The sequence below is a fragment of the Castor canadensis genome, chromosome 9, assembly GCF_047511655.1.
Source record: "Castor canadensis chromosome 9, mCasCan1.hap1v2, whole genome shotgun sequence".
Lineage (NCBI taxonomy): Eukaryota > Metazoa > Chordata > Mammalia > Rodentia > Castoridae > Castor > Castor canadensis.
The window spans coordinates 115,069,249-115,084,178 of record NC_133394.1 but is presented as its reverse complement, the minus strand read 5'-3'; the positions used below and the strand labels follow the sequence as shown (position 1 = coordinate 115,084,178).

General features: G+C 37.8%; 1 protein-coding gene across 3 annotated transcripts in view; it reads left to right on the top strand.

The window, feature by feature from the left end:
- Window positions 1-14,466, top strand: part of Cwh43 (cell wall biogenesis 43 C-terminal homolog) — a 65,335-nt gene extending 50,869 nt beyond the window's left edge. For all 3 annotated transcript variants that reach the window (XM_074042281.1, XM_074042282.1, XM_020158422.2), the window contains exons 15-16: window positions 1,264-1,419; window positions 14,200-14,466. In XM_074042281.1, coding sequence (XP_073898382.1) covers window positions 1,264-1,419; window positions 14,200-14,278 — 235 coding nt within the window. In that variant the 3' untranslated portion in view covers window positions 14,279-14,466. The remainder of the gene's footprint in view (window positions 1-1,263; window positions 1,420-14,199) is intronic.
- Window positions 14,467-14,930: the final 464 nt, after the last annotated feature.

Sequence of the window (14,930 nt, the reverse complement as noted above, 5' to 3'; positions counted from 1 at the left end):
ATACAGAAGCCATCACAGATCTCTGCCCCATCTCCTCTAACGGATTTTCATTTTTTGCAAACAAAAATCCTTATAAAAGTCCTTACAATGACCTGCACAGAAGGATTTGCATTATCTGTTCCCCACCCCCACCCAAGCTCATCTTCTTTCATTTCCTTCACTCCATCCTGGTGGGGTTGGTTCCCCAAAACACCCAGCATGTTTCTTTCTGAGCACCTTTGCATTTTCTATCCGTATTCCTTCAAGCACCTTTCCTCCAGCATCTGTGTTACTTATTCCCTCACTTCATCCAGTGTTTTGTTCTAGAATGAAAGTCCATGAGAGCAAGAATAGCATTGTGTTCACTACTTACCCCCAGTACCTAGAATGGTGCCACATGCAGTAGGGACTCGATAAATATTTATTTCATTGAATAAGCAAATGACTGAAACTGGTGCAATTTGGAGCGGGGGAGACAAAACATAAATAAATTTAAATGAATGGTTTGCTACTTCTGGTTCCCCATTTTTTTCTTTTCTTTTTTTTTTTTTAAATTTGCCCAGTTTATTTTTTTATTTTTTTCATTTTTCTTTTATTATTCATATGTGCATACAAGGCTTGGTTCATTTCTCCCCCCTGCCCCCACCCCCTCCCTTACCACCCACTCCGCCCCCTCCCTCTCCCCCCCTCCCCATTTTTTTCATCTGAACTCTTCAGTAAGAATTCTTTGGATAATGTCTATAAAATTTTTTGAGTTTCCTGGAGAGCAGAGAGCTTTATGCCAAAACAGAATGTAGAATATTTCAGACATTTAAAGTCTTTGATTTTAGATTAGCGAGTATGGCTGAAAATACGCATGTGGTATTTGGATTTTTAAAGGTAAGAAAGAATTTAGGCATACACGCCTGTCATTCTGAAGAAATCTTGTTATCAACTCAAAACATAATTATGTGGGAAGCAATTTGTATAGACAGAATATTCACTAGTGTACAAAGGTAAAGTAAGGTTGTTAAGTATATTTATTTAAGATATGTGCATATTCCTTATTCATTTATTATGTTATAAAAGCAATGCTTTTGTTACTATTTAGAGTAATAAATCAAGTTAATTCTTGTTATGATATATAGAGTCAAGACAGGGAAAGTGACTTAATAATGAAGGTGCTATCTACTAGATCTCATCAGATTCTGGGGTTGCTGGAGAGCGACCCCAGGCCCTCGCTCTAATATTCATCAGATTTTATGTGATGATAAAACCTACCAACCATTTCTGTTTCTGCTACAGGTTGGGTTATGCAAGAATTTCTCATGCTGAACTGAGTGATTCTGAAATTCAAATGGCCAAATTCAGGATCCCTGACGACCCCATTCATTATAGAGACAATCAGAAAGTGGTCATAGAGAGCAGAGAAGTGCCCAAGAAAATTCATTTCAATCCCAGGTGCGTGAGTTCCTTTATGTTGTATGCTACAGTTATGAGCTGCCACGTCCCTTCTAGGGAATCTAAATATTCCCTAAAAATTGTATTAGGTAGATAGTTGTTCCTGGTAAGGAAACCCATGATAAAGATTATAAAGTCCTGCTTGGTTGAAGTTTTATGATTCTTGCTTTTTGAAATGGAGAAACATGTTGTAGCTCCACCCTCAGGTAAAAACTCCAGTCATCATCATCGTCATTGTCATTGTCATCATCACCATTACCACCACCACGGTAGTGAATAGTTGAGTGCTCCTGTGTCCCAGACCTTATTCTAGGCTCTTTGTATGTTATCTCAATTTTGCCTCATTAGGTTGGTAATCCTGTTATCCACATCTTAATGATAAGGGGAATGTGAACTTCACTGGATTAGGTGGCTGGTCAGTGACAGAGCTATTAAGTAAGGAGCACCTGAGCACTGTGCAGCTGCTGCGATTCTCAGCTCTGGCTCAGAATCTTGGTTCAGATCCACCTGCAGAGCTTTGAAAAAATACCATTGCTTGAGCTCCATTTCAAACCAACTCATCAAGACCTCCTGGTAGCTAAAAATATATGAGGGAGAAATAGCAGCCTCTTCAACAAAAACTGCTGGGAAAACTGGTTAGCAGTCTGCAAAAAACTGAAACTAGATCCATGTATATCACCCTACACCAAGATTAACTCAAAATGGATCAAGGATCTTAATATCAGACCCCAAACTCTTAAGTTGATACAAGAAAGAGTAGGAAATACTCTGGAGTTACTAGGTATAGGTAAGAACTTTCTCAATGAAACCCCAGCAGCACAGCAACTAAGAGATAGCATAGATAAATGGGACCTCATAAAACTAAAAAGCTTCTGTTCATCAAAAGAAATGGTCTCTAAACTGAAGAGAACACCCACAGAGTGGGAGAAAATATTTGCCAACTATACATCAGACAAAGGACTGATAACCAGAATATACAGGGAACTTAAAAAACTAAATTCTCCCAAAACTAATGAACCAATAAAGAAATGGGCACGTGAACTAAACAGAACTTTCTCAAAAGAAGAAATTCAAATGGCCAGAAAACACATGAAAAAATGCTCACCATCTCTAGCAATAAAGGAAATGCAAATTAAAACCACGCTAAGATTCCACCTCACCCCTGTTAGAATAGCCATCATCAGCAACACCACCACCAACAGGTGTTGGCGAGGATGTGGGGAAAAAGGAACCCTCTTACACTGTTGGTGGGAATGTAGACTAGTACAACCACTCTGGAAAAAAATTTGGAGGCTACTTAAAAAGCTGGACATCGATCTACCATTTGATCCAGCAATACCACTCTTGGGGATATACCCAAAAGACTGTTACTCCAGAGGCACCTGCACATCCATGTTTATTGCGGCACTATTCACAATAACCAAGTTATGGAAACAGCCAAGATGCCCCACCACTGACGAATGGATTAAGAACATGTGGTATCTATACACAATGGAATTTTATGCAGCCATGAAGAAGAACGAAATGTTATCATTCGCTGGTAAATGGATGGAATTGGAGAACATCATTCTGAGTGAGGTTAGCCTGGCCCAAAAGACCAAAAATCATATGTTCTCCCTCATATGCAGACATTAGATCAAGGGCAAACACAACAAGGGGATTGGACTATGAGCACATGATAAAAGCGAGAGCACACAAGGGAGGGGTGAGGATAGGTAAGACACCTAAAAAACTAGCTAGCATTTGTTGCCCTTAACGCAGAGAAACTAAAGCAGATACCTTAAAGCAACTGAGGCCAATAGGAAAAGGGGAACAGGTACTAAAGAAAAGGTTAGATCAAAAAGAATTAACCTAGAAGGTAACACCCATGCACAGGAAATCAATGTGAGTCAATGCCCTGTATAGCTATCCTTATCTCAACCAGCAAAACCCCTTGTTCCTTCCTATTATTGCTTATACTCTCTCTACAACAAAATTAGAAATAAGGGCAAAATAGTTTCTGCTGGGTATTGAGCGGGGGCGGGGGGGAAGGAGGGGGTGGAGTGGGTGGTAAGGGAGGGGGTGGGGGCAGGGGGGGAGAAATGAACCAAGCCTTGTATGCACATATGAATAATAAAAGAAAAATGAAAAAAAAAAAAAGACCTCCTGGTACCTGGGCTTTGGGATTTTAAACAATTCTTTCCAGGTTATTCTAATGTGCAATTAGAATTGAGTCTATGGAGTGTGGATAATTCATTTGCATTGCAAATAAATATTCTCCCATGTAAATTAATTTATTTTGGCAGTACCAGTGTTTGAACTCAGGGCCTCATGCTTGCTTGGCAGGCACTCTACCACTTGACCTACTCCATAAGCCCTGGCTTCATTTAGTTTTTAATATAGGTTATCTGAGAAATCAGATTGGAATTTTGAATGGCATAGAAAGTTCTTAGAATAGCACATAGTAGTACTGTTAGCTGTGAAATAGAAAGTTTCCCTCCTATGCTAATTGAAGTGACTTCTTAAATGGAAGCTAGAAAGTCTGGGAAGAAAAAAGATTTCCTTGTTTCTTTATTCTTTTTTTTATTTCTTTTATTCATATGTTTGGGACATTTCTCTCCACTTCCCTCTGACCCCTCCTTTTCCTCCACCCCCTCTCAATCCCCTCAACCCCTTCGCTACCAGACAGAAACTATTTTGCCCTTATCTCTAATTGTGTTGAAGAGAGAATATAAGCAATAATAGGAAGGAACAAGGGTTTTTGCTAGTTGAGATAAGGATAGCTATACAGAGAGTTTACTTGCATTGCTTTCCTGTACATATGTGTTACATTCTAAATTAATTCTTCTCGAACTAACCTTTTCTCTAGTTCCTGGTCCCCTTCTCCTATTGGCCTCTGTCACTTTAAAGTTTCTGCATTAGTTCCTTTGCATTGAGGACATCAAATGCTATTTTGTTTTATTGGGGTTTCTTGCCTATCCTCACCCCTCCTTTCTGTGCTCTCACCTCATCATGTGCTCAAAGTCCAATCCCCTTGTTGTGTTTGCCCTTGATCTAATGCCCGCATATGAGGGAGAACATAGGATTTTTGGTCTTCTGGGCCTGGCTAACCTCACTCAGGATGGTGTTTCTCCAGTTCCATCCATTTACCTGCAAATGATAAGATTTCATTCTTCTTCATGGCTGCATAAAATTCCATTGTGTATAAATACCACATTTTCTTAATCCATTCGTCAGTAGTGGGGCATCTTGGCTGTTTCCATAACTTTGCTATTGTGAATAGTGCTGCAATAAACATGGGTGTGCAGGTGCCTCTGGAGTAACCTGTGTCGAATTCCTTTGGGTATATCCCCAAGAGTGGTATTGCTGGATCATATGGCAGATCTATGTTTAGATGTTTAAGAAGCCTCCAAATTTTTTCCCAGAGTGGTTGTATTAGTTTGCATTCCCACCAGCAGTGTATAAGGGTTCCTTTTTCCTCACATCCTCGCCAACACCTGTTGTTGTTGTTGTTTCTAATGATGGCTATTCTAACAGGAGTAAGGTGGAATCTTACTGTGGTTTTGATTTGCATTTCCTTAATGGCCAGAGATGGTGAGCATTTTTTCATGTGTTTCTTGGCCATTTGAATTTCTTCTTTTGAGAAAATTCTGTTTAGTTCAGTTGTCCATTTCTTTATTGGTTCATTAATTTTAGGAGAATTTAGTTTTTTGAGTTCCCTATATATTCCGGTTATCAGTCCTTTGATGTCTAGGTGGCAAATATGTTCTCCCACTCTGTGGATGTTCTCTTCAGTTTAGAGACCATTTCTTTTGATGAGCAAAAGCTTTTTAGTTTTATGAAGTCCCATTTATCTGTGCTATCTCTTAGTTGCTGTGCTGCTGGGGTTCCATTGAGAAAGTTCTTACCTATTCCTACTAACTCCAGAGTATTTCCTACTCTTTCCTGTATCAGCTTTAGAGTTTGTGGTCTGATATTAAGATCCTTGATCCATTTTGAGTTAATGTTGGTATAGGTTGATATACATGGATCTAGTTTCAGTTTTTTGCAGACTGCTAACCAGTTTTCCCAGCAGTTTTTGTTGAAGAGGCTGTCTTTTCTTCATTGTATATTTTTAGCGCCTTTGTCAAAGACAAGTTGGTTATAGTTGTGTGGCTTCATATCTGGGTCCTCTATTCTGTTCCACTAGTCTTCATGTCTGTTTTTCTGCCAGTACCATGCGTTTTTATTGCTATTGCTTTGTAATATAGTTTGAAGTTGGGTATCGAAATACTTCCAGCATTGTTCTTTTTGCTGAGTATTGCCTTGGCTATTCATGGTCACTTGTGTTTCCAAATAAATTTAACGGTAGATTTTTCAATCTCTTTGATGAATGTCATTGTGATTTTGATGGGAATTGCACCAAACATGTACATTGCTTTTGAGGTTATAGACATTTTTACTATGTTGATTCTACCAATCCATGAGCATGGGAGATCTCTCCACTTTCTATAGTCTTCCTCAATCTCTTTCTTCAGGAGTTTATAGTTTTCCTTGTCGAGGTCGTTCACATCCTTGTTACTCCCAGGTAACAAGTTTACTCCCAGGTATTTGATTTTTTTTGAGGCTATTGTAAATGGAATTATTTTCATATATTCTTCCTCAGTTTGTTCATTATTAGTGTATAGAAATCCTAATGATTTTTCTATGTTGATTTTATATCCTGCTACCTTGCTATAGCTGTTGATGGTGTCTAGAAGCTTTTGAGTAGAATTTTTTGAGTCTTTAAGATATAGGATTATATCATCTGCAAATAGGGATATTTTGACAGTTTCTTTACCTATTTTTATTCCTTTTATTTCCTCTTCTTGCTTAATTGCTCTGGCTAGGAATTCCAGTACTATGTTGAATAGGAGTGGAGATAGTGGGCATCCTTGTCTAGTTCCTGATTTTAGAGGGAATGGTTTCAATTTTTCTCCATTAAATATAATGCTGGCTGTAGGTTAGTCATATATAGCTTTTATAATGTTGAGGTACTTTCATTCTATTCCTAGTTTTCTTAGAGCTTTTATCATGAAATGGTGTTGAATCTTATCAAAAGCTTTTTCTGCATCTATTGAGATGATCAAGTGGTTTTTGTCTTTGCATCTGTTAATGTGGTATATTACATTTATGGATTTGCGTATTTTGAACCACCCCTGCATTCCTGGGATGAAGTCCACTTGGTCGTGGTGAATGATCTTTTTGATATGTTGTTGAATTTGGTTTGCCATTATTTTATTGAAGATTTTTGCATCAATGTTTATTAAGGAGATTGGACTATAGTTCACCTTTTTGGAGGTGTCTTTGCCTGGTTTTGGGATAAGTGTAATACTGGCTTCATAAAATGTGTTTGGCAGTTTTCCTTCCCTTTCTATTTCGTGGAACAGTTTAAGGAGGGTTGGTATTAGTTCTTCTTTAAAGGTCTGATAGAATTCAGCAGACAATCCATCAGGTCCTGGACTTTTCTTTTTTGGGAGACTCTTAATTGATGCTCAATTTCATTTTGTGTTATAGATCTATTCAAGTGATTAATGTCCTCTTGGTTCAGTTTTGGATGATCATAAGTATCTAGAAATCTGTCCATTTCTTCAAGATTTTCAAATTTATTGGAATATAGGTTCTCAAAGTAGTCTGTGATGATTTCCTGACTTCCATGGAGTTTGTTGTTATCTCCCCTTTTGCATTCCTGATTATGCTGATTTGGGTTTTTTCTCTCCTCATTTTAGTCAGGTTTGCCAGGGGTTTATCGATTTTGTTTATTTTTTCAAAGAACCAACTTTTTGCTTCATTAATTCTTTGTATGGTTTTTTTGGTTTCTATTTCATTGATTTCAGCTCTTATTTTTATTATTTCACTCGTCTATTTGTTTTGGGATTTGCTTGTTCTTGTTTTTCTAGGAGTTTGAGATGTATCATTAGGTCATTGATTTGAGATCTTTCAGTCTTTTTAATATATGTACTCATGGCTATAAACTTTCTTCTTTAGACTGCCTTTTCTGTGTCCCATAGGTTCCGGTAGGTTGTGTTTTCATTTTCATTTCCTCTTTTATTTCATCAATGACCAATTGTTCATTAAGCAATGAGTTGTTCAGTTTCCAGCTGTTTGCATGTTTTTTTGTCTTTATTTTTGTTAGTTCTAGTTGTAATGCATTGTGATCAGATAGAATGCATGATGTAATTTCTATTTTCTTATATTTGCTGAGGCTTGCTTTGTGCCCTAGGATATGATCTATTTTGGAGAAGATTCCGTGGGCTGCTGAGAAAAATGTGTATTGTGTAGAAGTTGGATGAAATGTTCTGTAGACATCAACTAGGTCCATTTGCTCTATGGTATGTTTTAGATCTAGGATTTCTTCATTGATTTTTTTGTTGGATGACCTATCTATTGATGATAGTGGGGTGTTAAAGTCTCCCACTACCACTGTGTTGGCGTTAATATATGCTTTTAGGTCCTTCAGGGTATGTTTGATGAAATTGGGTGCGTTGACATTGGGTGCATAGAGGTTGATAATTGTTATTTCCTTTTGGTCTATTTCCCCTTTTATTAGCATGGAATGTCCTTCTTTATCTCATTTGATCGATGTAGGTTTGAAGTCTACTTTGTCAGAGATAAGTATTGCTACTCCTGCCTATTTTTGGGGGCCATTGGCTTGGTAAATCTTCTTCCAGCCTTTCATCCTAAGCCTATGCTTATTTCTATCAGTGAGATGGATCTCCTGTAAGCAACAAATTGTTGGATCTTCCTTTTTAATCCATTTCGTCAAGTGGTGCCTTTTGATGGGTGAATTAAGTCCGTTAACATTAAATGTGAGTACTGATAGGTATGTGGTGATTCCTGTCATTTAGCTGTCTTAGTTGTTTGAAGGTTTGATTGTGTGTACCTAAGTTGAGGTTACTCTCTACTTTCTTTCTTTTTCTTTTCCTGTGGTTTGGTACTACTTGCCCTTTCATGGTTAAGTTGGGTTTCACTTTCTGTGTGCAGAATCCTGTGAAGAATCTTTTTGCAGTGGTGGCTTTTTGGTCACATATTGTTTTAGTTTCTGCTTATCATGGAAGACTTTTATTGCTCCATCTATTTTGAATGATAGTTTTGCTGGGTAGAGTATCCTGGGGTTGAAGTTATTTTCATTCAGTGCCCGGAAGATCTCACCCCAAGCTCTTCTTGCTTTTAATGTTTCTGTTGAGAAGTCTGCTGTGATTTTGATGGGTTTACCTTTGTATGTTATTTGTTTTTTTTCTCTTACAGCCTTCAATATTCTTTCTTGAGTCTCTGTACTTGTTGTTTTAATGAGAATATGCCGTGGGGTAGTTCTATTTTGGTCAGGTCTGTTTGGTGTTCTGCAGGCTTCCTATATCTGTATGGGCATAGTTTTCTCTAGATTTGGGAAATTTTCTGTTATTATTTTTTGTATATATTATGCATTCCTTTTGCTTGTACCTCTTCTCCTTCTTCAATGTCCATGATTCTCAAGGTTGGTCTTTTGATGGAGTCAGTAAGTTCCTGAATTTTCTTTTCATAGGTCTTGAGTTGTTTAACTGATAGTTCTTCGATTTTTCCTTTAATTACCATTTCATCTTCAAGTTCTGAGATTCTGTCTTCTGCTTGCTCTGTTCTGCTGGATTGGCCTTCCATTTTGTTTTGCATTTCTGTTTCATTATTTTCTGTGAGGTTTTCCATATCCTGAGTCACTTCCTTTTTAATATTGCCTATCTTCATCCTGAGTTCATTCATCTCTTTATTTATCATGTTCTTTGTTTCACTTTGGTGTTTATACAGTGCTTCTATAATTTCTTTTATTTGTTCTTGTGCTTTCTCAAATTCTCCTTTTTTGTTGTCTTGGAATTTCTTGAATGTCTCCTGTACATTTTGGTTGACCCTATCCAGTATCATCTCTATAAAATTCTCATTGATTACTTGCAGGATATCTTCTCTCAGGATGTTCTTGTGGGCTTCATTGGGTTCTTCGGCATAGTTTATCTTTGTTTTGTTTGAGTCTGGATGTGGGTATCTGTTTTCTTCATTTCCCTCTGGTTCCTGTATTAATTTTTTGCTGTGGAGAAATTGGTTTCCCTATTTTTTCTGTCTTCCCATCATTGCCCTTGGTTTTGTTACTGTCCCTGTACTGTGTACAATTAAGTATTTTTTAGCTTGTAATAGTAACAATGGTGATATTTAGAATGGAAGGATGAGAAGAGAGGGAAAGCAAAGAAGGTAAAGAAAAAGGGGAAAAAAAAAAACCAAAAAACAGAGCCAAAGAAATAAACAGGTAGAGATAGTGTACTAATCGACAGTGAGCTAAACAGGCATTAGAAAGACAGAGAGAGGATTAAAAACAATAATATAATAATAAATAAAATTAAATTAAAATAAATAAAGTAAATAAAATTTCCCAAGTTCAAATGCAATAAAGTTTCAGTCTTAATAGATTTGGTGCTAGTCCTTCAGCATCCTGTCCTGGTGTTGGTGTCTGAGTAGTAGTTCTGTCGTTGTCTCATTAAGGGGGAAAAAAAAATCCCATGTTCAAATGCAATACAGTTTCAGTCTCATCAAAGGAAAAAAATGTAGTCTGGAGACAGCTTTGTGAATGTCTATCTGAGGCTGCAGCTCACCTGTCACCTACTGTCAGCCAGCTGCTGCTGCAGGTTTTATTTATTGTAGATCTCAGGAATGAGCTTTACACTCACCTGGCCCTGAAGGCTTTGTTTATTTAGAGTTCTCCTGGATGCATGCCCCTTTTGTTTTCTCCAGTATACAGCCCTACCCACCTGTTGTACTTGCAGTCCTTTTTTATTTAGAGTTCGAGTGGGGAGGTGCCCCTCCCCTACTCTCCAGTGGAGCATGCTCCTTTAGCCGCTGTTGGAAGCCTTCCCCTCTCCAAACATACTGGGGGAGGTGGTGCCACTCCTGCCTTCTCCAGCCAGCTTGTTTGTTTACAGTTCCTGTGAGCGAGTGCCCCTCACCCCTCTCCGGAGCTCAGGGTGCCCCACCCTCTTTGTTATGTGCCTTTTTTTTTCAGCTGCTTGTTTATTATTCAGTTTTTTTTTCCCCTGGGCAGGGGTCAGTCTGTCCAGGGGCCTATCCTGATTTGTCCCAGGGAGTAACACGTGCCACTTATTTGCTCACCTGGTGGCCTGCTTCTCCCAAGCAGGGCAGGAGCTGGCATCTGGTGGCACAGTAGCCCTCCTGGTTTCTCCGTTTAATGTGGAGTGGGGAGGCTATGTGCAGGCTGGGGGTGTGGAGGTGCCGGAGTTTTGCCTCTTCTTGGTGGTTTTTCCCATCAGGTGTATCTCCAGCATCTCTCCAAGAGTTTACTTTCAGAAGCACACTTTCTGCTTCCTCCCTCTAGTCACCATCTTCGATCTTCTCCTTCTTTATTCTTTATATACCAGAAGCATGCAGAAATCCAAATAAAATATTTTCAGCTAACCACAACTGCAGATTGAGCCAAACCAACTGTGAACAGAGCTAGCTCTTCTTTTCCACTCAGTTTAATTATGAAAATGACAAAGGCATAAATTGAAGGCTTGCCTTAATTTGAGAATTGTGGTGGGAACACTGAAGATCTACTCTCTGAATAGTTTCAAATGTACCATACATTCTACTTTCTACTTCTGTATGAGTTCAATGTTTTTTACATTCTCCATTTAAGGGAGATCACATAGTAATTGTCTTTCTGTGATTGGATTATTTCAATTAGCATAATCTCCTCTAGGTTCATCCATGCTGCTGCTAATGATAGGATTTCCTCCTTTTTCTATTGTGTGTGACATTTTCTTACCCATTCATCTGTTGACCGACAGATTCCATATCTTTGCTATTGTGAATAATACTACAGTGAATATGGGAATCCTGATATTTTTTCAACATTGGTTCCATTTCTTTTGGAAGTAGGATTGATGGATAATATAGTAGTTTTTGATTTTTTGAGGAGCCTCCACTACTGCTTTACATAATTGCTTTACATTCCCACAACAGTGAACAAGACTTCCTTTTTCTCTGCATCCTTCCCAACACTTGTTATCTTTTTGTCATTTTGATAACAGCCATTCCAACAGGTGTGAGGTGATATGTTCTTGTGATTTGAAATTGCATTTTCCTGATTAGTGATATACAGCATTTTTCATATACTTGTTGGCTATTTGGATATCCTCTTTCAAGAAATGTCTAGTCAAGTTCCCTACTTTGGTGTTAGGGTAATGCTGGCCTTGTAAAAATGCATGTGCAAGTGTTCCCTCTTCTCCATTTTTTTTTGAAGAGTCTGAGAAGGGCCAACATTAATTTTTCTTTAAATGTTGCTTAATTCACCAGTGAAGCTGTCAAGTCTTGAGCTTTCTTTGGGAGGGGAGTTGATTTCTGAATTGATCTCCTAGGAAGGACCTTTCTGATTATATATTTCTTCACAATTCAGTCTTGGTAGGTTGTTTGTTCCTATGAATCAATCCATTTCTTCTCAGTTACCCAATCTGTTGGTTTATCATTGGTCATAGTAGTCTCTTATAATCCTTTTTGTTTCTGTGTTATCAGTTTTAATGTCTCTTTCATTTTTAATTTTGAGACTTCTCATTTTTCTTAGTAAGTCTAGCTAGAAGTTTGCCTTTAAAAAAAATCTTTCCAAAAATCCAACTCTTTACTTTCATTGATATTTTCTGTTATTTTTCTATCCTCATTATTTTTGCTCTGATCTTTATTTTTTCCTCCTTTCTTTTGGCTTTTTATAGGCTCGAGGCATAAAGTTAGGTTGTTTGAAATCTTTCTTTTTTCTTAATGAGGACATTTATTGTTATAAACTTCTGTCTTAGAACTTCTTTCATTCTATCCTATAAGTTTTGTTATATTGAGTTCCATTTTCACGCATATTAAGATTTTTAAATTTTCGTTTTGATTTCTTTGACTCATTCATTCATGAGTGCGTCATTAAATTTCCATGTATTTGTGAATTTTTCAATTTTCTGTCTGTTACTGATTTCTAGTTTCCTATTCGTGCAGTTGGAAAAGATGCTGAAGTCTTGAATTTAAGGCTTGTTTTGAGTCCTAACATAGGATCTATTCTAGGGAATGGAGAATGTCCCAAGTGCACTTGATTTTTGGGGTGTGTGTGTGTGTGTGTGTGGAACTGTGGTTTGAACTCATGGCTTTGATTTTGCAAAGTAGACACTCTACCACTTAGCCACTTCTCCAGTCCCCAAGTGTACTTGAAAAGGGTGTATTCTGTTGCTTTCAGATGGAATGTTCTGTAACTATTTGCTGAGTTCATTTTGTCTACAGTGTTGTTCAAGTCCACTATTTCCTTACTGATTTTTTTGTCTAGATCCATTGTTGAAAGTAGGATAGTGAAGTCCTCTACTACTCATGCCCTCCTTCCTATTTCTCCCTTCTGTTCTATTAATATTTGCTTAATATATTTTGGTGCTCTGATGTTAGATGTATTTAATATTGCATTCTATTGATAAATTGGCCACTTTATTATTATATAGTGACTTTTTTTTTTTAAGTGGGACTGAGTTTCAACTCAGGGCTTCATGCTTGCAAAGCAGGTGGTCTTCTGCTTGAGTCACACCTCCAGTCCATTTTGCTCTAGCTATTTTGGAGATAGAGTCTGTTGAACTATTTGTCTGAGATGGCCTTGAACCATGATCCTCCCAACCTCAGTTTCCTAGGTAGCTAGGGTTACAGTGTGAGCTACTAGTGCCTGGCTAGGTGCCTAGCTATAGTGACTTTCTTTGTGTCTTGTGAGAGTTTTTATTATTTATAGTCTGTTTTATATGATATAAGCCCTGCTCTCTTTTAGTTACTGTGTCCTTTCACATTCAGCCTCTGTATGGCATTAGGGCCAAAGTGAGGTTTTTAGGTAGAGTATAGTTGGCTCTTTTGACATTCTAGGGTTTGAACTCAAGGTCTTGCACTCACCATGCAAGCACTCTACTGCTTGAGCCATGCCACCAGCTCTCTCTTTCTCTCTCTCTCTTTTCTTAATCCATTCAGCTAATCTCTATTCTGTGAATGGAGAATTTGGTCCATTCATAGTTAAAGTTATTATTCATAAGTAAGAACTCATGACTTCCATTTAAACCATTGTTTTCTGACTGTTTTGTAGTTCGTTTGTTGTACTTTTCCCCTCTTGCTATTTTCCTTTGGAGCTTGGTGGTTTATCTACTATAGATTTTTTTCCTCATTGTTGCCATGGGGGCTTCCACAGAGCACCTTATCACTTTATTTTAAGATGATAGCAACTTTGCTTCCCACATTTTATTTTATCGATGTCACAAGTCTCATGTTTATATATCATGCATCCATTAACAAATTATTATAGCTATAATTCTTTCTAATTTTTTGTCCTTTAACTTTATAGCAGAATTAGAAGACTAGTCTTTCAGTCTACTGGCTTTTAAGATAGGCCAGTAGGGTGCTGGCCTGGTGTTGGAATGGGTCTGCAGGCTCACTCAGTCTGTGGGTGTCAGCTGGGTGCTGACATTCACTAGGCTGGGCCTAGACAGAAAATCCAGACTTACCTTTCAGCAATGATGTCAGCCAGTAATTTCTAAACAGTTGTGCTTTCAGAATGACCCACACCAGGGAAAGAGGACCTTGGAGATTAATGTTTTGGTCTGCTTCCCATATACATGAATCCCTTTTTATTTCTTCATCTCTTATTCTATAAACTGATCACATCAGTTCTGGTTTTATGATAGCTAAGTAAAACCACGATAAATTATGGTTGAAATTTTACATAAGAACATACCTTTCTGAATAGTTCTCACAGGTCAATTATTTGTTTTTTAGATTTGGATCCTACAAAGAAGGACATAACCATGAAAACAATCACCATTTCCACATGAATACTCCCAAATATTTTGTATGAGCTACTTGAAACCAGAAGCCATGGACTGAGCAAGCCTATGGAAAAAAATCTGTAAGATCAAAAGAAGAGCTTCATGAAAGTGGGAAAACTCACATAAACACCTCCAATTTTTAAAAACCATGATTTTATGCAGTAGAAAAGTCCATCAATTTATAAAATATGTTGCTTAATAAAAGAATTTCTCCAAATCACTTTTCTTGATTAAAAAAATAGAATGTGTGGTAATATAAGAAAGTCCTTGTGTTAGAGATGAAATAATTTTAAAATGACATCTTGTTAATACTTTCAGAGAAGAAATTGAAAGTCCACAGCTAGAAGGACTACTTTAAAAAATGAAGCATCCTTTAATCCTTCTTGGGATAAAGTAGGGCAAAGTGTTTATGAATTGAGTGAAATGGTGAGAAGGAAATGCGTCTGTATCTCTTACTAACTCAGCAGCCACTGCCCTGTTCCCACCCTTCTCTGAGCTGTGATAGACTCAGCTGTCCTTTCTCCCATGCTTGTGTCACTCCATGGTTGTACATGGCACTGAGTGGTGCCTCCAGTAAGTCACCAGGGAGCACACCTTAATACATGGTGGAGATCCACAGAATGAACTTTCTTCCTTAGAACCACACAGGAAGGTCATGGGGAGGACAGCCCACTAGCACTA